The sequence below is a fragment of the Mchenga conophoros genome, linkage group LG3, assembly GCF_057382185.1.
Source record: "Mchenga conophoros isolate Kocher_MC1m ecotype Shallow Benthic linkage group LG3, M_conophoros_male_GT1.1, whole genome shotgun sequence".
NCBI lineage: Eukaryota > Metazoa > Chordata > Actinopteri > Cichliformes > Cichlidae > Mchenga > Mchenga conophoros.
Genome location: NC_140528.1, coordinates 24,603,868 through 24,625,708, shown reverse-complemented (window position 1 = coordinate 24,625,708; position 21,841 = coordinate 24,603,868). Strand labels below are relative to the sequence as shown.

The 21,841-nt window shown below is 41.6% G+C and overlaps 1 protein-coding gene across 1 annotated transcript in view; it reads left to right on the top strand.

Annotated features, from left to right (window-relative positions):
• LOC146577796 (ribonuclease inhibitor-like) overlaps positions 1 to 17,377 on the top strand; it is a 31,558-nt gene extending 14,181 nt beyond the window's left edge. The window contains exons 4-9 of the mRNA XM_085267716.1: positions 2,334 to 2,510; positions 4,881 to 5,057; positions 8,256 to 8,432; positions 11,629 to 11,805; positions 14,177 to 14,350; positions 15,026 to 17,377. Coding sequence (XP_085123842.1) covers positions 2,334 to 2,510; positions 4,881 to 5,057; positions 8,256 to 8,432; positions 11,629 to 11,805; positions 14,177 to 14,350; positions 15,026 to 15,035 — 892 coding nt within the window. The 3' untranslated portion in view covers positions 15,036 to 17,377. The remainder of the gene's footprint in view (positions 1 to 2,333; positions 2,511 to 4,880; positions 5,058 to 8,255; positions 8,433 to 11,628; positions 11,806 to 14,176; positions 14,351 to 15,025) is intronic.
• The last annotated feature ends 4,464 nt before the right edge of the window (positions 17,378 to 21,841 follow it).

Below are 21,841 nucleotides of genomic sequence, written 5' to 3'. Positions count from 1 at the left end.
TGCAGCTGCATAACGAAAGCCTGTAAGATAAAATTAGACATAAGGTAAATGTACACCAATATTCCAATGACAGGTGTGTGATTCATCTGGAAGTTATGTGCGGATTAGTGTACAGTGATAGCAATTTAGTATGTTTTTAGAGGGGGGGGGGTTGTTTACCTCCGATGGGTGCTCTTTTTCGCTTCCGTTGCGTACGCCTTGAGTGCCGGTCCGAGTCTGATACAGGTATGTCGTCATGCCCCATGTGCAGTGTTGGTGCCCAGTCTGGATTTGTTACATCCATTTCATATGCTGGTTTGCCTGCAATAATGCCAAATCATAAGCTACTCAGTCGACATGATGTGGTTCTGCAGCATCACACATTAGCATGTTTTATCTCATTATCTATGACCTCAGCACATTGAAAATCACACTAAAAGCCTTTCAAGAGTGATATGAATTAATTTAGAACTCACCGGAAAGAAAATGCCGTGAGCAAACCAACAAAAAGCTGGGGATTGCAGAGAACTCGATATCCGCTCGTCTCACCGCTGCAATCCAAGCCTGACGTCTTTGTTTAGTAATATCGGATACATGGGATCCCTCACGTTGCCTCCAGGATGGAAAACGATGAAAAGAGAGCCCGTTATCCAGCTTCTTGCCTTCACGATCGTGTGATCTAACGTTGCAACCGACAACACAACACGTACGATCCATAGCTGAAATGGTATCCTTTGGCTGGCCTACTGTCATGGCGGAAGGGGGCATGGCCCATCTCCCGTGACATCACGCTCCAAAGCCCTATAGGTGGGAAAATGTACCATGTCGACCAATCAAAAATGATATGGAAACATGACATTTGGTTGTTTAGCAAAAGGGGGAAGTTTTAGGAGTGACCGGCAAGAGAGAGAGAGTGAGCGAAAGAGAGAGAGAGTTTTGATACGTGAGAGATTTGTGACGTTTACCGTGTTTGGTCTCAAGTTAGTTTGTTGTCTTGTGTATTTAGTGTGTAGCTGTTGTTTTGTTTTGTGTGTCAGTTCTACTAGTGATCGTCACAGTTGCTGCCTTAAAGCCAACAAAGGCAGATTGCAGTGTAAACGCTGAGTGACACACCTGCTGTCAGACCTGCAGGTTTATCCCTGTGCTGTTCTCATATGTGTTAGAGTGACACAAACTATTGTTTGACACCTGATTGTTCTGTAAATAGTTTGAAATGATTATATGAAAAACGTCTGAGCCTTGGCTGCATTTTTTGGTAAATAGTACCATATAACTTTGTTGTTTGCAAAACGTGTGCGTATTTTTAAAAATGTACAATCTCTATTTGCATTTCAAGTTATGAAGATGATTCGTTAAACATGTGTGTGGTTTTTACAGTCAAAATATCACTTTCTACTTGTATTTTAAATTTTGTCTGAATTTAGATAAATTGTGCTGATACAGTTGGTCAAAATGAGAAAATAACAGATTGGCAAGATAAACTGTTTTTAAAGGTAAAATATAGAGGCCACATCAAAAGTAGTCAAAAAGGGTTAAAGGCTAAAAGCAAAGTTGTCACCAAGTACTGTTTATATTTGTGTGTATTGCTGCAGCTTTTTTGAGTATTAATTTGGTGCCTTTGTGTGAAATAATGGTATTGTGAGTGATCCATATAGTCACAAAGAATAGCCACTTGTTTCTGTGCTACCAAAGTTCCCCGGCTTTCATTCAAAATGTGTTTATCGTCAGCACCTGCACATTAAACTACTTAAACATTATAAATGTCTTCAAGCTCACACTGAGGCCTGTGGGGTACTATCAGCCACTGAGACAGTACACACATTTATATGTGTTTGTATATGAATATTTCATACTTTAAGACTGCCTGTTTATTTAAGGGAGATGAACAAAATACATTGGAATTGTACAAAATAATATCATGGATGATAAATTAAATAGATTTTAAGTAGATGCTTGTGCATTCTTAAAGTCTTATATGTTGAACTGAACTATGTGATCTGTTCAAAGCCTTAATCTTAATTTGAAGTGAAATGTGCATTTTGAGTTTATACACTATGTATATAAGGCGACCGTTTCCTTTTGCAGTATTTTTGTGTGGTGTACTTTTCTATGTCTTAACAAAAGGGGAACAAAGGTGTTTAAGTTCACCTAGGATGATGTGTTTTAATTTTCACATGGTCTTGCTTGAATTTGACCCTGACAAAGGCGTATGAACTCTGTCAGCTGTTTGGAGTTTCCATTTTCTAAACTTCTACATTCTGAACCTTCTTCAGCTCTGAACAGATGATGAAACACTGAATGATTTCAAGCTCACACTTTGTCTAATAAACTTACATCTTTCATTCTTTATACAGATTGTGGGACTGTGGTTTGTCAGAGATCAGCTGTGATTATCTGGCAGCAGCACTGAAGTCCAACCCCTCCCATCTGAGACAGCTGGACCTGAGATACAACGACAACCTGCAGGATTCAGGAGTGAAGCATCTGTGTGGTTTCCTGGAGAGTCCAGGATGTGGACTTGAAACTCTGGGGTCAGTCAGCATGTTTTAGTTGTGCTGAGATGAATATGATGTGAAAGTTGTGCTGACACTAAACTGCAGACATCAGGCTGATATTATACTGATCCACACTGAGGATCTTCATGGTAAAGTCTGTTTTCTTCTTCTCTGGTTTAGTCCATTGACTGCAGCAGAACAATGTTCACATTTCAAACCTTCAAAGAAGAAGAAAAATCCTCCACTGGATAATTCACTGTGAAACTCTCCAACTCTTCATTCCACCTTAAAGTCTGTCTGACACTGAAATCCAAAGCAAAATGTGCGTTTGCTTTACAGACAGCAGTCCAACACAAACATACACACATCATCCAAAACACAGTCCAACATCCAAATCTCCTCCACTGCCAGCATGAATGATGGGAAAGAGAAGGAGGAACACTCTGACATTCAGGGTTAGAATGAGTTTCATGAAGCAGACTGTGAAGATCAAAGCTGCATTAGAAAGCTTACATGAATGAATGAGTGGACAGAAGTGGACAGAGATCATCTGAAGCACTTCAAAGGCTTTAAATCAGCACATTTCTCTTTATTCTTTATCAACTCTGTTAGTTTCTCTCAGTTTTCTGTGGAATGAAGCTAACAGCAGGCTAATAAGATGCTGACCAATAGGTTTCTATTAAAGGTTGTAATTTGTATATGAAAAAGTGCTTTGGCTCAGCAGGGATCAGCTTACAGGTAGAATACAGCTGCTGGATGGGATTAGCATGTCATAGCTATCTACCAAACTGCTAACTGGGGGATTTCAGGCCATCTATGGATCATTTTTGCTAACTGTTTATTCAGCTTAGGCTCACAGGGCTGCAGCCTGTGCCCTAGCTGTCATAGGGCAAGAGGCGTGGTCCACCTGCACAGGTGAGCAGTCCATCACAGGGCCAACAGAGAGAGACAGAGAAGCACTCTCTCACATCCACACCTACAGCCAATTTAGAAGCACCAATGAACCTAAGCAGCATTTCATTGGACTGTGGGAGAACATCCAACCTCCACAGAAAGGCCAACAAGCTTCAACCTACAACCTTCTTGCTTTAAGGCACTAGTGCGAACCACTTTTCCCCATTTCAGCCCAAATCCTGCATCTTCCTGTTTCTGACTCCAGGCCAGCTCCACTAACACTTTCTCATCAGACACTGCCACCTAGTGGAGGAAGTCTTAGTTCCACTTGAAGCTTCAGATTACAGTTAGTTCCTTTACAAAGAGGTGGAGGTGGTGGGGCCACAGCAGCATCATCCCTGAGTGCCATAGGGCACTTAACCTTTGTTTCCATATGCTGGGAACTTCCTGTTGTTCCAAGGAGGACTGGAAAATGTGTGAAAATCTCCCAGTCAGTTCCTCACAGCACACTTCAATCATTTCCCTCCCACAGCATCAGGACCAGGGCTTTTTCTCTCTTTGGTCCCACTAAGAGATTTCCACACAAACACCTCATCAGTGGGACTCTCAGAGCTACCAGCCCTTTGCTACAATCACAAAGCTCTTCATTGAAATCAATGATATCAAAGCTGGAATCAAATGAGTCCAAGTCTTCTGCTGATTCAGCATCACATTCATCTTTGCTCCTTGTTCTGCATCCCCACCATGGACTTCATTCCTGTCCAAGCTAGCCTTGAGTGTCCTTTATTCAGCTCATCCTCTGCTTTACTTTTACACCTGATTTTAGCTGCTTTATCTCTCTTTCAACAAGTTTCTGTGCCTCAATCTTTTTCTTCTCTCCCTCATAACAAGACAGCTTCTTCTGCCTGAGAACATGTTGGAGTGATTTACTAATCCAGGGCTGCTTATTGGGAAAATACTTCCTGTTTTCAAAGTAATCCCCATTTTCCCCAGAAAGAAATGTAAGTAGAAATCGATGATCTAAGTGAGAACATGAGCTTTCAAAAAGTTCCAGTGGGTGTAGTCAAAGCAGTCCCTCAGTCCCAGTATAGAGTCTTTGGTCCAGACTGGAACAACTGTGTGCCCAGTTTGAGCTCTCTTCAGTGCTGTGACCTGACAGACCCAGAGGGGCCATCACATCACATTTAGAAGCTCCCCTAATGGAGCCACAACACATGTCCAACACTTAGTCTGTCTTGTTGGACCAACTGGAAGAAATGATTCAAGGACTTAGTCACAGAACAGAGATTCAAATCTCCAAAAATCCAACTGGCTGCATCAGGACATATAGTCTGAAACTCTGCACAGTTTCCTGTTTGAAGCTGCTTCCTGTTGGCTTAAGCTGTTTGGAGTTTCCATTTTCTAAACTTCTACATTCTGAACCTTCTTCAGCTCTGAACAGATGATGAAACACTGAATGATTTCAAGCTCACACTTTGTCTAATAAACTTACATCTTTCATTCTTTATACAGATTGAGTCGCTGTGGTTTGTCAAAGATCAGCTGTGATTATCTGGCAGCAGCACTGAAGTCCAACCCCTCCCATCTGAGACAGCTGCACCTGAGCTCCAACAACAAGCTGCACGATTCAGGAGTGAAGCATCTGTGTGGTTTCCTGGAGAGTCCAGGATGTGGACTTGAAACTCTGGGGTCAGTCAGCATGTTTTAGTTGTGCTGAGATGAATATGATGTGAAAGTTGTGCTGACACTAAACTGCAGACATCAGGCTGATATTATACTGATCCACACTGAGGATCTTCATGGTAAAGTCTGTTTTCTTCTTCTCTGGTTTAGTCCATTGACTGCAGCAGAACAATGTTCACATTTCAAACAGTGAGACTCAACGTATGGCCCGCGGCCCACACGCGGCCTGCCCACCTTCCCTGATTCAGAGAGAGGGGACCCTGATTAACTGTGTAGTGTTCTTCCTCACAGTTCTAAGTATCAGACACAACAATGAATAATCCACCGCTGACTGTCTTTAGCAGGTCAAAGGTCACGGCACACAGCAGACAGTGGGAAATATTATAACTCTGATCATTTATCAGCACATATCCATATGTATAAAAACAAAGCTGACACTGTGAGACTTGATCAGAGGTGTGATCATCACAGCAGAGGCCTTTGTGTCAAAGTCACTGAGGATCAAACAGAAACACATGAAGCAGATTTTCCTGTTCTGGCTTTTTATAGCAGATAACCTTCAAAATATTCTGCAGTCCATCAAAAACTGAAGCAAACCATGAATCAACATGTGAACATGAGCTGATGCTGCTGAAGTGAAGCAAAGTTACAGAGGTTTGATTACAGACACAGCTGAGAGTTTGTAATCTGTCATCATTTTAAAAGGTTTACATTTCTTCAGTATATCCACATTTGCAGCTGGTACCTCAACCTCCACTTGTCCAACACAACTGCTGTCCACTGCCTCCATGACATTGTGATTTTGCTGTTGGTCTTCTGTCAGATCTTCATCAATCACTTCTGCACGGGGCACACCTTCAGACTCTGCAGCTGCATAACGAAAGCCTGTAAGATAAAATTAGACATAAGGTAAATGTACACCAATATTCCAATGACAGGTGTGTGATTCATCTGGAAGTTATGTGCGGATTAGTGTACAGTGATAGCAATTTAGTATGTTTTTAGAGGGGGGGGGGGGGGGGGGGTTTACCTCCGATGGGTGCTCTTTTTCGCTTCCGTTGCGTACGCCTTGAGTGCCGGTCCGAGTCTGATACAGGTATGTCGTCATGCCCCATGTGCAGTGTTGGTGCCCAGTCTGGATTTGTTACATCCATTTCATATGCTGGTTTGCCTGCAATAATGCCAAATCATAAGCTACTCAGTCGACATGATGTGGTTCTGCAGCATCACACATTAGCATGTTTTATCTCATTATCTATGACCTCAGCACATTGAAAATAACACTAAAAGCCTTTCAAGAGTGATATGAATTAATTTAGAACTCACCGGAAAGAAAATGCCGTGAGCAAACCAACAAAAAGCTGGGGATTGCAGAGAACTCGATATCCGCTCGTCTCACCGCTGCAATCCAAGCCTGACGTCTTTGTTTAGTAATATCGGATACATGGGATCCCTCACGTTGCCTCCAGGATGGAAAACGATGAAAAGAGAGCCCGTTATCCAGCTTCTTGCCTTCACGATCGTGTGATCTAACGTTGCAACCGACAACACAACACGTACGATCCATAGCTGAAATGGTATCCTTTGGCTGGCCTACTGTCATGGCGGAAGGGGGCATGGCCCATCTCCCGTGACATCACGCTCCAAAGCCCTATAGGTGGGAAAATGTACCATGTCGACCAATCAAAAATGATATGGAAACATGACATTTGGTTGTTTAGCAAAAGGGGGAAGTTTTAGGAGTGACCGGCAAGAGAGAGCGAGTGAGCGAAAGAGAGAGAGAGTTTTGATACGTGAGAGATTTGTGACGTTTACCGTGTTTGGTCTCAAGTTAGTTTGTTGTCTTGTGTATTTAGTGTGTAGCTGTTGTTTTGTTTTGTGTGTCAGTTCTACTAGTGATCGTCACAGTTGCTGCCTTAAAGCCAACAAAGGCAGATTGCAGTGTAAACGCTGAGTGACACACCTGCTGTCAGACCTGCAGGTTTATCCCTGTGCTGTTCTCATATGTGTTAGAGTGACACAAACTATTGTTTGACACCTGATTGTTCTGTAAATAGTTTGAAATGATTATATGAAAAACGTCTGAGCCTTGGCTGCATTTTTTGGTAAATAGTACCATATAACTTTGTTGTTTGCAAAACGTGTGCGTATTTTTAAAAATGTACAATCTCTATTTGCATTTCAAGTTATGAAGATGATTCGTTAAACATGTGTGTGGTTTTTACAGTCAAAATATCACTTTCTACGTGTATTTTAAATTTTGTCTGAATTTAGATAAATTGTGCTGATACAGTTGGTCAAAATGAGAAAATAACAGATTGGCAAGATAAACTGTTTTTAAAGGTAAAATATAGAGGCCACATCAAAAGTAGTCAAGAAGGGTTAAAGGCTAAAAGCAAAGTTGTCACCAAGTACTGTTTATATTTGTGTGTATTGCTGCAGCTTTTTTGAGTATTAATTTGGTGCCTTTGTGTGAAATAATGGTATTGTGAGTGATCCATATAGTCACAAAGAATAGCCACTTGTTTCTGTGCTACCAAAGTTCCCCGGCTTTCATTCAAAATGTGTTTATCGTCAGCACCTGCACATTAAACTACTTAAACATTATAAATGTCTTCAAGCTCACACTGAGGCCTGTGGGGTACTATCAGCCACTGAGACAGTACACACATTTATATGTGTTTGTATATGAATATTTCATACTTTAAGACTGCCTGTTTATTTAAGGGAGATGAACAAAATACATTGGAATTGTACAAAATAATATCATGGATGATAAATTAAATAGATTTTAAGTAGATGCTTGTGCATTCTTAAAGTCTTATATGTTGAACTGAACTATGTGATCTGTTCAAAGCCTTAATCTTAATTTGAAGTGAAATGTGCATTTTGAGTTTATACACTATGTATATAAGGCGACCGTTTCCTTTTGCAGTATTTTTGTGTGGTGTACTTTTCTATGTCTTAACAAAAGGGGAACAAAGGTGTTTAAGTTCACCTAGGATGATGTGTTTTAATTTTCACATGGTCTTGCTTGAATTTGACCCTGACAAAGGCGTATGAACTCTGTCAGCTGTTTGGAGTTTCCATTTTCTAAACTTCTACATTCTGAACCTTCTTCAGCTCTGAACAGATGATGAAACACTGAATGATTTCAAGCTCACACTTTGTCTAATAAACTTACATCTTTCATTCTTTATACAGATTGTGGGACTGTGGTTTGTCAGAGATCAGCTGTGATTATCTGGCAGCAGCACTGAAGTCCAACCCCTCCCATCTGAGAGAGCTGGAGCTGAGCTACAACAACAAGCTGCAGGATTCAGGAGTGAAGCATCTGTGTGGTTTCCTGGAGAGTCCAGGATGTGGACTTGAAACTCTGGGGTCAGTCAGCATGTTTTAGTTGTGCTGAGATGAATATGATGTGAAAGTTGTGCTGACACTAAACTGCAGACATCAGGCTGATATTATACTGATCCACACTGAGGATCTTCATGGTAAAGTCTGTTTTCTTCTTCTCTGGTTTAGTCCATTGACTGCAGCAGAACAATGTTCACATTTCAAACAGTGAGACTCAACGTATGGCCCGCGGCCCACACGCGGCCTGCCCACCTTTCCTGATTCAGAGAGAGGGGACCCTGATTAACTGTGTAGTGTTCTTCCTCACAGTTCTAAGTATCAGACACAACAATGAATAATCCACAGCTGACTGTCTTTAGCAGGTCAAAGGTCACGGCACACAGCAGGCAGTGGGAAATATTATAACTCTGATCATTTATCAGCACATATCCATATGTATAAAAACAAAGCTGACACTGTGAGACTTGATCAGAGGTGTGATCATCACAGCAGAGGCCTTTGTGTCAAAGTCACTGAGGATCAAACAGAAACACATGAAGCAGATTTTCCTGTTCTGGCTTTTTATAGCAGATAACCTTCAAAATATTCTGCAGTCCATCAAAAACTGAAGCAAACCATGAATCAACATGTGAACATGAGCTGATGCTGCTGAAGTGAAGCAAAGTTACAGAGGTTTGATTACAGACACAGCTGAGAGTTTGTAATCTGTCATCATTTTAAAAGGTTTACATTTCTTCAGTATATCCACATTTGCAGCTGGTACCTCAACCTCCACTTGTCCAACACAACTGCTGTCCACTGCCTCCATGACATTGTGATTTTGCTGTTGGTCTTCTGTCAGATCTTCATCAATCACTTCTGCACGGGGCACACCTTCAGACTCTGCAGCTGCATAACGAAAGCCTGTAAGATAAAATTAGACATAAGGTAAATGTACACCAATATTCCAATGACAGGTGTGTGATTCATCTGGAAGTTATGTGCGGATTAGTGTACAGTGATAGCAATTTAGTATGTTTTTAGAGGGGGGGGCGGGGGTTGTTTACCTCCGATGGGTGCTCTTTTTCGCTTCCGTTGCGTACGCCTTGAGTGCCGGTCCGAGTCTGATACAGGTATGTCGTCATGCCCCATGTGCAGTGTTGGTGCCCAGTCTGGATTTGTTACATCCATTTCATATGCTGGTTTGCCTGCAATAATGCCAAATCATAAGCTACTCAGTCGACATGATGTGGTTCTGCAGCATCACACATTAGCATGTTTTATCTCATTATCTATGACCTCAGCACATTGAAAATCACACTAAAAGCCTTTCAAGAGTGATATGAATTAATTTAGAACTCACCGGAAAGAAAATGCCGTGAGCAAACCAACAAAAAGCTGGGGATTGCAGAGAACTCGATATCCGCTCGTCTCACCGCTGCAATCCAAGCCTGACGTCTTTGTTTAGTAATATCGGATACATGGGATCCCTCACGTTGCCTCCAGGATGGAAAACGATGAAAAGAGAGCCCGTTATCCAGCTTCTTGCCTTCACGATCGTGTGATCTAACGTTGCAACCGACAACACAACACGTACGATCCATAGCTGAAATGGTATCCTTTGGCTGGCCTACTGTCATGGCGGAAGGGGGCATGGCCCATCTCCCGTGACATCACGCTCCAAAGCCCTATAGGTGGGAAAATGTACCATGTCGACCAATCAAAAATGATATGGAAACATGACATTTGGTTGTTTAGCAAAAGGGGGAAGTTTTAGGAGTGACCGGCAAGAGAGAGCGAGTGAGCGAAAGAGAGAGAGAGTTTTGATACGTGAGAGATTTGTGACGTTTACCGTGTTTGGTCTCAAGTTAGTTTGTTGTCTTGTGTATTTAGTGTGTAGCTGTTGTTTTGTTTTGTGTGTCAGTTCTACTAGTGATCGTCACAGTTGCTGCCTTAAAGCCAACAAAGGCAGATTGCAGTGTAAACGCTGAGTGACACACCTGCTGTCAGACCTGCAGGTTTATCCCTGTGCTGTTCTCATATGTGTTAGAGTGACACAAACTATTGTTTGACACCTGATTGTTCTGTAAATAGTTTGAAATGATTATATGAAAAACGTCTGAGCCTTGGCTGCATTTTTTGGTAAATAGTACCATATAACTTTGTTGTTTGCAAAACGTGTGCGTATTTTTAAAAATGTACAATCTCTATTTGCATTTCAAGTTATGAAGATGATTCGTTAAACATGTGTGTGGTTTTTACAGTCAAAATATCACTTTCTACGTGTATTTTAAATTTTGTCTGAATTTAGATAAATTGTGCTGATACAGTTGGTCAAAATGAGAAAATAACAGATTGGCAAGATAAACTGTTTTTAAAGGTAAAATATAGAGGCCACATCAAAAGTAGTCAAAAAGGGTTAAAGGCTAAAAGCAAAGTTGTCACCAAGTACTGTTTATATTTGTGTGTATTGCTGCAGCTTTTTTGAGTATTAATTTGGTGCCTTTGTGTGAAATAATGGTATTGTGAGTGATCCATATAGTCACAAAGAATAGCCACTTGTTTCTGTGCTACCAAAGTTCCCCGGCTTTCATTCAAAATGTGTTTATCGTCAGCACCTGCACATTAAACTACTTAAACATTATAAATGTCTTCAAGCTCACACTGAGGCCTGTGGGGTACTATCAGCCACTGAGACAGTACACACATTTATATGTGTTTGTATATGAATATTTCATACTTTAAGACTGCCTGTTTATTTAAGGGAGATGAACAAAATACATTGGAATTGTACAAAATAATATCATGGATGATAAATTAAATAGATTTTAAGTAGATGCTTGTGCATTCTTAAAGTCTTATATGTTGAACTGAACTATGTGATCTGTTCAAAGCCTTAATCTTAATTTGAAGTGAAATGTGCATTTTGAGTTTATACACTATGTATATAAGGCGACCGTTTCCTTTTGCAGTATTTTTGTGTGGTGTACTTTTCTATGTCTTAACAAAAGGGGAACAAAGGTGTTTAAGTTCACCTAGGATGATGTGTTTTAATTTTCACATGGTCTTGCTTGAATTTGACCCTGACAAAGGCGTATGAACTCTGTCAGCTGTTTGGAGTTTCCATTTTCTAAACTTCTACATTCTGAACCTTCTTCAGCTCTGAACAGATGATGAAACACTGAATGATTTCAAGCTCACACTTTGTCTAATAAACTTACATCTTTCATTCTTTATACAGATTGTGGGACTGTGGTTTGTCAGAGATCAGCTGTGATTATCTGGCAGCAGCACTGAAGTCCAACCCCTCCCATCTGAGACAGCTGGACCTGAGATACAACGACAACCTGCAGGATTCAGGAGTGAAGCATCTGTGTGGTTTCCTGGAGAGTCCAGGATGTGGACTTGAAACTCTGGGGTCAGTCAGCATGTTTTAGTTGTGCTGAGATGAATATGATGTGAAAGTTGTGCTGACACTAAACTGCAGACATCAGGCTGATATTATACTGATCCACACTGAGGATCTTCATGGTAAAGTCTGTTTTCTTCTTCTCTGGTTTAGTCCATTGACTGCAGCAGAACAATGTTCACATTTCAAACCTTCAAAGAAGAAGAAAAATCCTCCACTGGATAATTCACTGTGAAACTCTCCAACTCTTCATTCCACCTTAAAGTCTGTCTGACACTGAAATCCAAAGCAAAATGTGCGTTTGCTTTACAGACAGCAGTCCAACACAAACATACACACATCATCCAAAACACAGTCCAACATCCAAATCTCCTCCACTGCCAGCATGAATGATGGGAAAGAGAAGGAGGAACACTCTGACATTCAGGGTTAGAATGAGTTTCATGAAGCAGACTGTGAAGATCAAAGCTGCATTAGAAAGCTTACATGAATGAATGAGTGGACAGAAGTGGACAGAGATCATCTGAAGCACTTCAAAGGCTTTAAATCAGCACATTTCTCTTTATTCTTTATCAACTCTGTTAGTTTCTCTCAGTTTTCTGTGGAATGAAGCTAACAGCAGGCTAATAAGATGCTGACCAATAGGTTTCTATTAAAGGTTGTAATTTGTATATGAAAAAGTGCTTTGGCTCAGCAGGGATCAGCTTACAGGTAGAATACAGCTGCTGGATGGGATTAGCATGTCATAGCTATCTACCAAACTGCTAACTGGGGGATTTCAGGCCATCTATGGATCATTTTTGCTAACTGTTTATTCAGCTTAGGCTCACAGGGCTGCAGCCTGTGCCCTAGCTGTCATAGGGCAAGAGGCGTGGTCCACCTGCACAGGTGAGCAGTCCATCACAGGGCCAACAAAGAGAGACAGAGAAGCACTCTCTCACATCCACACCTACAGCCAATTTAGAAGCACCAATGAACCTAAGCAGCATTTCATTGGACTGTGGGAGAACATCCAACCTCCACAGAAAGGCCAACAAGCTTCAACCTACAACCTTCTTGCTTTAAGGCACTAGTGCGAACCACTTTTCCCCATTTCAGCCCAAATCCTGCATCTTCCTGTTTCTGACTCCAGGCCAGCTCCACTAACACTTTCTCATCAGACACTGCCACCTAGTGGAGGAAGTCTTAGTTCCATTTGAAGCTTCAGATGACAGTTAGTTCCTTTACAAAGAGGTGGAGGTGGTGGGGCCACCATCACCATCATCACTGAGTGCCATAGGACACTTAACCTTTGTTTCCATATGCTGGGAACTTCCTGTTGTTCCAAGGAGGACTGGAAAATGTGTGAAAATCTCCCAGTCTGTTCCTCACAGCACACTTCAACCATTTCCCTCCCACAGCATCAGGACCAGGGCTTTTTCTCTCTTTGGTCCCACTAAGAGATTTCCACACAAACACCTCATCAGTGGGACTCTCAGAGCTACCAGCCCTTTGCTACAATCACAAAGCTCTTCATTGAAATCAATGATATCAAAGCTGGAATCAAATGAGTCCAAGTCTTCTGCTGATTCAGCATCACATTCATCTTTGCTCCTTGTTCTGCATCCCCACCATGGACTTCATTCCTTTCCAAGCCAGCCTTGAGTGTCCTTTATTCAGCTCATCCTCTGCTTTACTTTTACACCTGATTTTAGCTGCTTTATCTCTCTTTCAACAAGTTTCTGTGCCTCAATCTTTTTCTTCTCTCCCTCATAACAAGACAGCTTCTTCTGCCTGAGAACATGTTGGAGTGATTTACTAATCCAGGGCTGCTTATTGGGGAAAATACTTCCTGTTTCCAAAGTAATCCCCATTTTTCCCAGAAAGAAATGTAAGTAGAAATCGATGATCTAAGTGAGAACATGAGCCTTTAAAAAGTCCCAGTGGGTGCAGTCAAAGCAGTCCCTCAGTCCCAGTATAGAGTCTTTGGTCCAGACTGGAACAACTGTGTGCCCAGTTTGAGCTCTCTTCAGTGCTGTGACCTGACAGACCCAGAGGGGCCATCACATCACATTTAGAAGCTCCCCTAATGGAGCCACAACACATGTCCAACACTTAGTCTGTCTTGTTGGACCAACTGGAAGAAATGATTCAAGGACTTAGTCACAGAACAGAGATTCAAATCTCCAAAATCCAACTGGCTGCATCAGGACATATAGTCTGAAACTCTGCACAGTTTCCTGTTTGAAGCTGCTTCCTGTTGGCTTCAGCTGTTTGGAGTTTCCATTTTCTAAACTTCTACATTCTGAACCTTCTTCAGCTCTGAACAGATGATGAAACACTGAATGATTTCAAGCTCACACTTTGTCTAATAAACTTACATCTTTCATTCTTTATACAGATTGAGTCGCTGTGGTTTGTCAAAGATCAGCTGTGATTATCTGGCAGCAGCACTGAAGTCCAACCCCTCCCATCTGAGACAGCTGCACCTGTACGGAAACAATCTGAAGGATCCAGATGTGAAGCAGCTGTCTGATCTTCAGCAGAGTCCAGACTACAGACTGGAGACTCTGGGGTCAGTAGAGTGATGGAGTGAGTGGGTGGTGCTGTCAGCAGTATTGTACTAAACACAGTCAGTATGAAACAAAGATCCAGTGTTTCCTGTAAAGCTGCAGCTTCTCAGTGAAGCTGTGAGAGGAGAATGGTGACAGGCTTCAGGATTGGACACAAACACTTCCTGTTTCTGACCTTTATGGTCACCATGGTAACGGCTGACACGCTCTGATCAAACACTGTCAACAGCCAATCAGCTCTCTGAACAAAGCAGCACGCAGACCAATGACTGCATTCATTTCCAAGTTTAAAGCAGTGAAGAACACAGTCTGTAGGTGAGGAAGAATTTAGTGAGAGCAGATGTTTGGATGGAATTCCTCCAGTTAACAGCTGGAACCGTCCATCTGGATTGTTGGGCTTGTTGTTGGGGTTCCTACAGAGCTCAGAGTGGACACACCAAGGTTCTTCTAATGAATGAAAGTCCAAACTCAAACTAGGAGGGAAAAACATTTTCATCAACTTCAATAAAAATCCAAAGATTAGAAAAAGTGAAGCAACAATGAGTCCTAGTACAGTCCCAGCACTGAAGTCCCTGCTGCTCTTTATACTGGATGTGCTGCATCACTGACTGACAGCTGATGAAGAGTCTCTGGAAACACTCGTTTATCTCCTCTGCTCTTCCTTCTTCTCTCTGCAGGTGGAGGTGATGATGGTAAACAGGACGGTGTGTGTGCTGAGAGAGGAGGAGCTGTGTCCTGATGATCCAGAGAGGTTGAAGCAGCAGCAGCTTGTGTGTAGAGACACTCTGACTGGGCCATGTTACTGGGAGGTGGAGAGGAGAGCTTCATCCAGCAGTGACTGACAGAGGAATGAGAAGAAGTGCAGATGACTGTCAGTGCTGCAGAGTGAACTGCTCTGAGAACAGCTCCACTGTCAGACACAATGTAGAGTCCAGCATCATCCTTGTGTGTCCCTCTGGATCTGACAGAGGATCATCAGTGTATCTGGACTGCTCTGCTGCTGCTCTGTCCTTCTACAGTCTCTGCACAGTCTCTGTCTGACTCTGGCTTCAGACCCTCCTGGATCAAACTCACCTGGAAAGACTTTCAAACATCACTCAATAGATTTGAATACAGAATATATTTGATATATACTGTAGATGTACTGTAGAGTTGCAGTTTGTCACTTGTAAATACAGTCTGTGAGCAGCTGTGAGCTGAAAGATCTTTCTAGAAACACGAAATGTTTTCACTCTTCTGTTGCTTTTTCATATATTTCCACAACATTAATATTGATCCCACCTGTCTCACCTGTTTCATGCTTTTATACATAATAACAGGACACGTGTGATCTGAGCGCTGCTGTGGTTGCTGTGCTGCACGTCTTCATTTAGATAACAGAGACATCTAGTGGTTCAGAGGGAGAACTGCAGGAGGTGGAGCTGTGTTTTAGCATGGAAAACTTTTTATCTTTTAGGCGCAGATACAAATATGACAAGTATCAGTGTGAGATACAAAAGGTCACATCAGTCAGCAGAGGGAACAGTGATCACACAGCAATGTAAGAATAGAAACATAACAGTGAATCTGGACATGTATACAGAGGGAAGCAAACAAACAGGATGTAACACTACATTAAAGCCACAAATGGGAAGAAAACAAACACAAAGGAAAATATATTTGATCTCAGGAATCCAAATCAGATGCTTTAGAGCAGGGGTCGGCAACCCTGGGCACGCGTGTCACAGCTGCCACGTGAAGGGTTAACTGATGGCACGACCATAGCTGGACTGGCCATCGGGCATACCGATGATGATTTTTCGTTTTTAATGGGCCGATGATGTTTTTTTTATTTTTTTGTAACGGTATAAACAATGAAAGATGGCGGATTGGCCGGATGCTGGTCGATGTGTAAAAATAAGTCAGTTGTTTGGTGGTGGCTATGGCGGAGCTTCCACAGAGGCAGCAGGTGGATGTGTGAAAGGGGAGGCAGGAGGAGCAGAGACCCGAGGCGGCCGCCGGTCCGAGTGTCAGGTGAACTGAACTTCAGGTAAGAAGTTATGACCTGCAGTCTGTCTGGGTCAGATATAAACCAAGTTTAGGTGGAGTTTATTTTCCTTGTGCTGACTTTTTACAGTCAGTTATAATAACTCCCACTCAGAGGAGACCAGAGATCACATTAACATGTGTGTCTCTGTATTAAGAAACATGACATATTGGCCCAGTTTATTTTTCTTATCATTGTTGTGAGGAGACCATAAATAGCATTTGTATTTTCTGTTGTACAGTTCATTTGCTGTTATGGATAAAAAGTCTTTCTTTGTTTCAAAATAGCTGATAAATATTCGCTGATAGCTGCAAACATCTGCGCACAAATATAATCCTATGAAGTGGTTCTATATAGTGTGTAATTTATTGCTAATGCAATCATATGGCACATTGACTTCTGAGGAAGTTTTAGATGCACTCATCATCAGAAAGGTGTCCGACCTAAACCAGGGGGTTTAGAGTATCATAGAGTTTTTGTGGTTTGTTTTCTTTAAGTCATTTCACAGATTTTCTCTATAATTTCAATTCCTTGAATAAAACAACAAACTTAGGGGATGATTTTGTAGTCCGACTTTATGTATGAAAGATTTGACTAAACGTAAAACAATCTTCCAACTCAGTCGTCATTCTTATCTTGTGAAATCAAACCAAACGTTCTGTTGTCTCTAAATCAGGGATTGATGAAATCTTTGATTGCATCCATTTATGAACATGTTCTCATTCATATTAAATCGTAGTCTAAGTCCTTCTTTAGAGGGATAAATGTCATTCATTATCTTCAAATGTGTTTCTGTTGTTTTGGGGGGAAGTTTGAAGTCCATTGTTCAAAGTCTGTTAATGAAACTTTATGAAGTTTATGTAGGATGTTTTTCCTATTTTGTATTTGTTTGAATTATGATGTATTTCTGACTCTTGCTGCCATGATGCCAGGTCTCTCTTGAAAACAACATTTTTAATCTCAATTAAATTTTCACCTGGAGAAATAAAGATGATAATAATAATTTTGTCTTCAGGGAATCATTTCTCTGTAAAACAGCTTCTTCTGAAACTCTTGTTACATTTCTTGTTTATTGTTTGCTGGTTTTAGAAAAATGTCATCGTCTCTGTGTGAACTTAAACTCTACATGTGGTGTCAGCTATAAACGAGCTCTAGAGTCTAATAACGATGCTTTTATTATTGTCTGGTATCCAACCTAACCCTGGGCCTCTGGCTGAATGTGAAACACCAGCAGATGTTAAAAACTGTCTGGGTTACACGTGCATCACGTCGTGTGCTTCCTAACATGGATATGATTGGAATCTGGGCCTGTTCAAGCGGTGCTGGTATCGTTGTTGTTTCTGAGACTTTCCAAATCTTTACTAGATAAAAACGTAGCAACTGATGGATTTAACATTTAGCTCTCAGACTGTCCCAGAAAAGGCGGAGGTCTGGAAGTTTATGTGAAGCTCTGTCTTGCTGCTCAAGTCTTGTTCTCTCCATCTGCACCTCAGCCATTTGAAATCTTGGCCTTAACTATTGATCTGTTTGGAAATCCGACTGTTGTTGGCTGCTATCAGCCTCCACCTGCTTCCCCCAGCACATCACCGTCTCTGGTTCAACTTTTATCTGAGCTGCATTTTAATGACGTCTTTCAGATGGATGATTTTCATTGGGACTGGCTTTCTTCTGTGTCTGATGATTTTAAGGCACGCTGCTTGTTTTTAAAACTGACTCAAATTATTTAAAGCCTCACACGCCTTGATCCTAAACACCCAGATAAATCTGCTCTTATTGACCTTTTTTAACTAATATGCTGCGTAAGTTTTCCACGTCTGCAGTTTTTGCCAACGACCTGAGTGATCACTGCATAGTTGGTGCTGTGAGAAACACTAAAATCTCACGCTCCGAGCCCGCATCAGTTTGAACTGGGGTCGTATTAAACAGGCTGACAATGTCAGTTTGGGAACATTTACAGGAGAGTTGTGTCTACTTTGTGGACAGACACGCCCCTTTTTGCCAGGTCAGGGTGAAAGGTCGGGACAGGCCTGGTTTGGTTCAGTACCGGCCGATCTCCTACATGAGAGAAACCAGGCCTGGGCAGGAAGTCTGGCTCTGATGCTGATTGGCTACGTTTTCATTAGCTGTGTAATCGGATTACTGCCTCCATCATCAAGATGTAACTATTTTTTACTTTAACGACTGACAGTCCAAACGACCGTAGGAGGTTTTGGCAAACTATAAAGTGTCTCTGCCAGCTGTGACTCCTCAGAGCTTCCTCCTCACTTAAATATCGACTCCACTCCTGTGTCACACAAAACTGAAATGTTGCTTTAACAAACACTTTGTTGCTTCTTGCTCTTTGTTCAGCACAGTATCTGATGGTAAACCTCTTGCACACAACTCTGCTCGTAGTTCCTGCTTACTGATACCTTTTCCTTCACACCTGTCACAGTAGAAGAGGTTTGTAAGGCTTTGAATAGCCCCAACACCAGAAACTCGTCCTCACAATCGTTCTCCTTCCTTCTTGCACTTGGCTGCAAATATCATAGCTGAGCCAGTGTCTTATATTTTTAATCTTTCTCTACAACAGAAGGCTTTACCACAGATGTGGAAGTGTGCCTCTGTACTCCCCCACTGAAAGCTGGTGATTCTTCAACAGTTAGTAATTACAGGCCAATTTCCAAACTCTGTGTCTTATCTAAGGTTCTTCAAAGGCTGGTAAATAATCAACTTCAAAGTTATCTGGATGAAAATAGGATTTTATCTCCCTTCCAGTCTGGTTTTAGGAAACTGCACAGTACTGGAACTTCGATAAAAGTTCTCAAAGACGTCTATGAAGCGCTGGATGCAAAGAACTACTGTGCAGCAATACATGTGGCAAAAAAGTGAGGTGTTGTGGCCATACTTGCCAACCTTGAAACTTCAGAATAAGGGAGACATTCAAAAGGGCTGTTGGGGGGGTGATAAATACATTTTACAGGGTTTATTTATCGGGTAAAATACATTAAATGTCACCGTTATTATTGGCTGGCCGGAAACAGCGGGGGTGTCCAAATTCAGAGGCTGCTTCCACCTGAGGACCCGGCCTTCGCGGTCTAAAGAAAGCCGGGTAGTACGTCACGAGCTCCCTCGGTGGAGTGAAACTGCCGTCTGCTCCTTGCTATCTAAAATATAACCGGGCGCTGACTGAAACTCTTCTGTTTAACTCATTCACTGCCATTGACGTCTATAGACGTCAATTACGTTTTTCAATGGGAGGGGCCAGAATACAACCTCGGGCAGCTTGTCAGTGAATTTTATTTTTTCATATATTTGTAAATAAATTGTTTTGATAAAACATAACCTTTCTCAGTGTTATTTCTGTTTTATAGAAGTGAAAAACTATTTTATATGTTAGAGGTGTCACAAAGCAAGAAATATTAGTGTCAAAAATACATTTCTGCTTGAAATGTATTTTTGACAAAAAGCTCGTTTTCTCCCTTTTATTTGGTCAAAACAGGCATTTTTGGTGGAACCCACCTCTCTTCTACAGCTGATTACTAAAGAATGGAAAATGGTAGAAACAAGCTTTTTTTTTGGATGAAAGAAGAGAGTCTGTTCTTCATTTTGGTAGGTTCAGCGTTCAGCGATCATAACACACAGTTTTCTGTGGCTCTTCAAAAATGAGTAAAAATGCTCAAAAACCCCGGCAGTGGGGAGTTACCTGATTTGAAAATGGCTGGCAGTGAATGAGTTAATCAGTTTTCTGTTTGACGTTTATTCAGCTGTGTGAAAACCCCGGAGGAACCGTCCCGAGGGATTAATAAAATTTAATTTAATCTAATCTAATAACTTTAATCTCAGCCAAACCGATTTACTCACGAACAAATAAAACACTGAAAAAGCCAAACAATAACATTTTTAAGTTATCAAAGTGACTTATATATGATGTTTAACCCGAGTAGCGAAAGACCGCGGGGGTTTGAAAATGATGTGTCGGTCGGCTCAGATATTTGACGTTTACACAGCTACATTCTCACCTGAAAACATGCTAAAAGTTTTTTGCGACCCAGAAAGAGAAATATGAGTAATATTAAAACTGCCGCCATTGTTGGAAACTGGAATTGGCTGGGCCACGCTATAAATTCTGCGATATGGTTTTTCAATTTTGTTGTCTGGGTGGGAGAAATTCGGGAGAATGGTGGCTCCGGGAGATTTTCGGGAGGGGCACTGGAATTCGGGATTCTCCCGGAAAAATCGGGAGGGTTGGCATGTATGGTTGTGGCAACATCACTAACCTTGCAAACACCTCAGAGTAAATCATATCACAGAATATAACGAGCGTATGTTGAGGCGAACTGAAGAGGAGGACAGGGACAGGGACGACGCTGCTAGGGCGAGACAGACGTCTCTCACGGAGTCCTTTAGTGCTGCAGGCAGGCAAGGTGTTCAAACAGCGCACAACTTCAGTTTTTTTATTTCTATATGATGAACTCTGCATTATTAAGTGATAAGAACAAGAAATCTGATGTCCTGTAATCATTATGACGCTATAATTTGAGATACAATAAATAAAATAAGTTTTTGTACAAAGTATTGGTATCAGATCAGTATCGTCGATACCACCCTGAATATTACTTGGTATCGGATCGGAAAGAAAATCAGTGGTATCGCACATCACTACCTCTGACCCCCTAGGTATGTCTGCAGATATCCGATCTTCATCACTCCATCAAGAGTCTACCCTGTGTGTAGATCAGTGGCGGAGCGGGGGGGTGACTTACTGGGCTTAAGCCCGGGTTGTTTTGTCAGAAGCCCGGGGTCTTTTGGAGTGTAATTTTTTCATAGTTAGATGCCTGGCTGACAACTTTATAAAACAAAAACTACACACAATATTCGAAGCACATAGTGCACACTGTGGGAATTTACGACTGTGCATAAATCCCCCCTAATATTGGTATGATCCGAGCTCAGGCACTAAGCGACTGAGCGAGGGGGCGGGGCAGCTGCTGCCTGTGAGTGCGCTGTCGGAGAAGCGCATCCAGGCAGACAGAGGAGAACTGGAGGTACCAAAGCAAATCATTGGTACTGTACAAATAATGTAAATACGACGGTTTATCACAAAAGATTGATATCAAACTGATCACTTGGCCCATATTACGTTTCTCTTTCTTAGAGTGAATCAACAAATGGCGAAATGAAAAGCCGAACAACAACAATGCTGTTTCTTTAGAGAGTCTTAGCTTACATGTGTGTTTATTTCATATTTCAGTTGTTTCCCTCCACGGCTAAATAAATCGGTTTCAGTAATGCACTGATATACAAGAATGGACATAAGGAGCTTCTTTCAAAGAAAAAACTCTGGTAGATGTTATTTTATATATTATGCCTTGGATGTTGTTCAGTATATTTCTATGCAAAACAAGAGGAACTTCAACACACAGCAGTATATTCACAGTTGAAACCAGATATTTACATACACTATCTCTACTTTTAAGATAAGGGT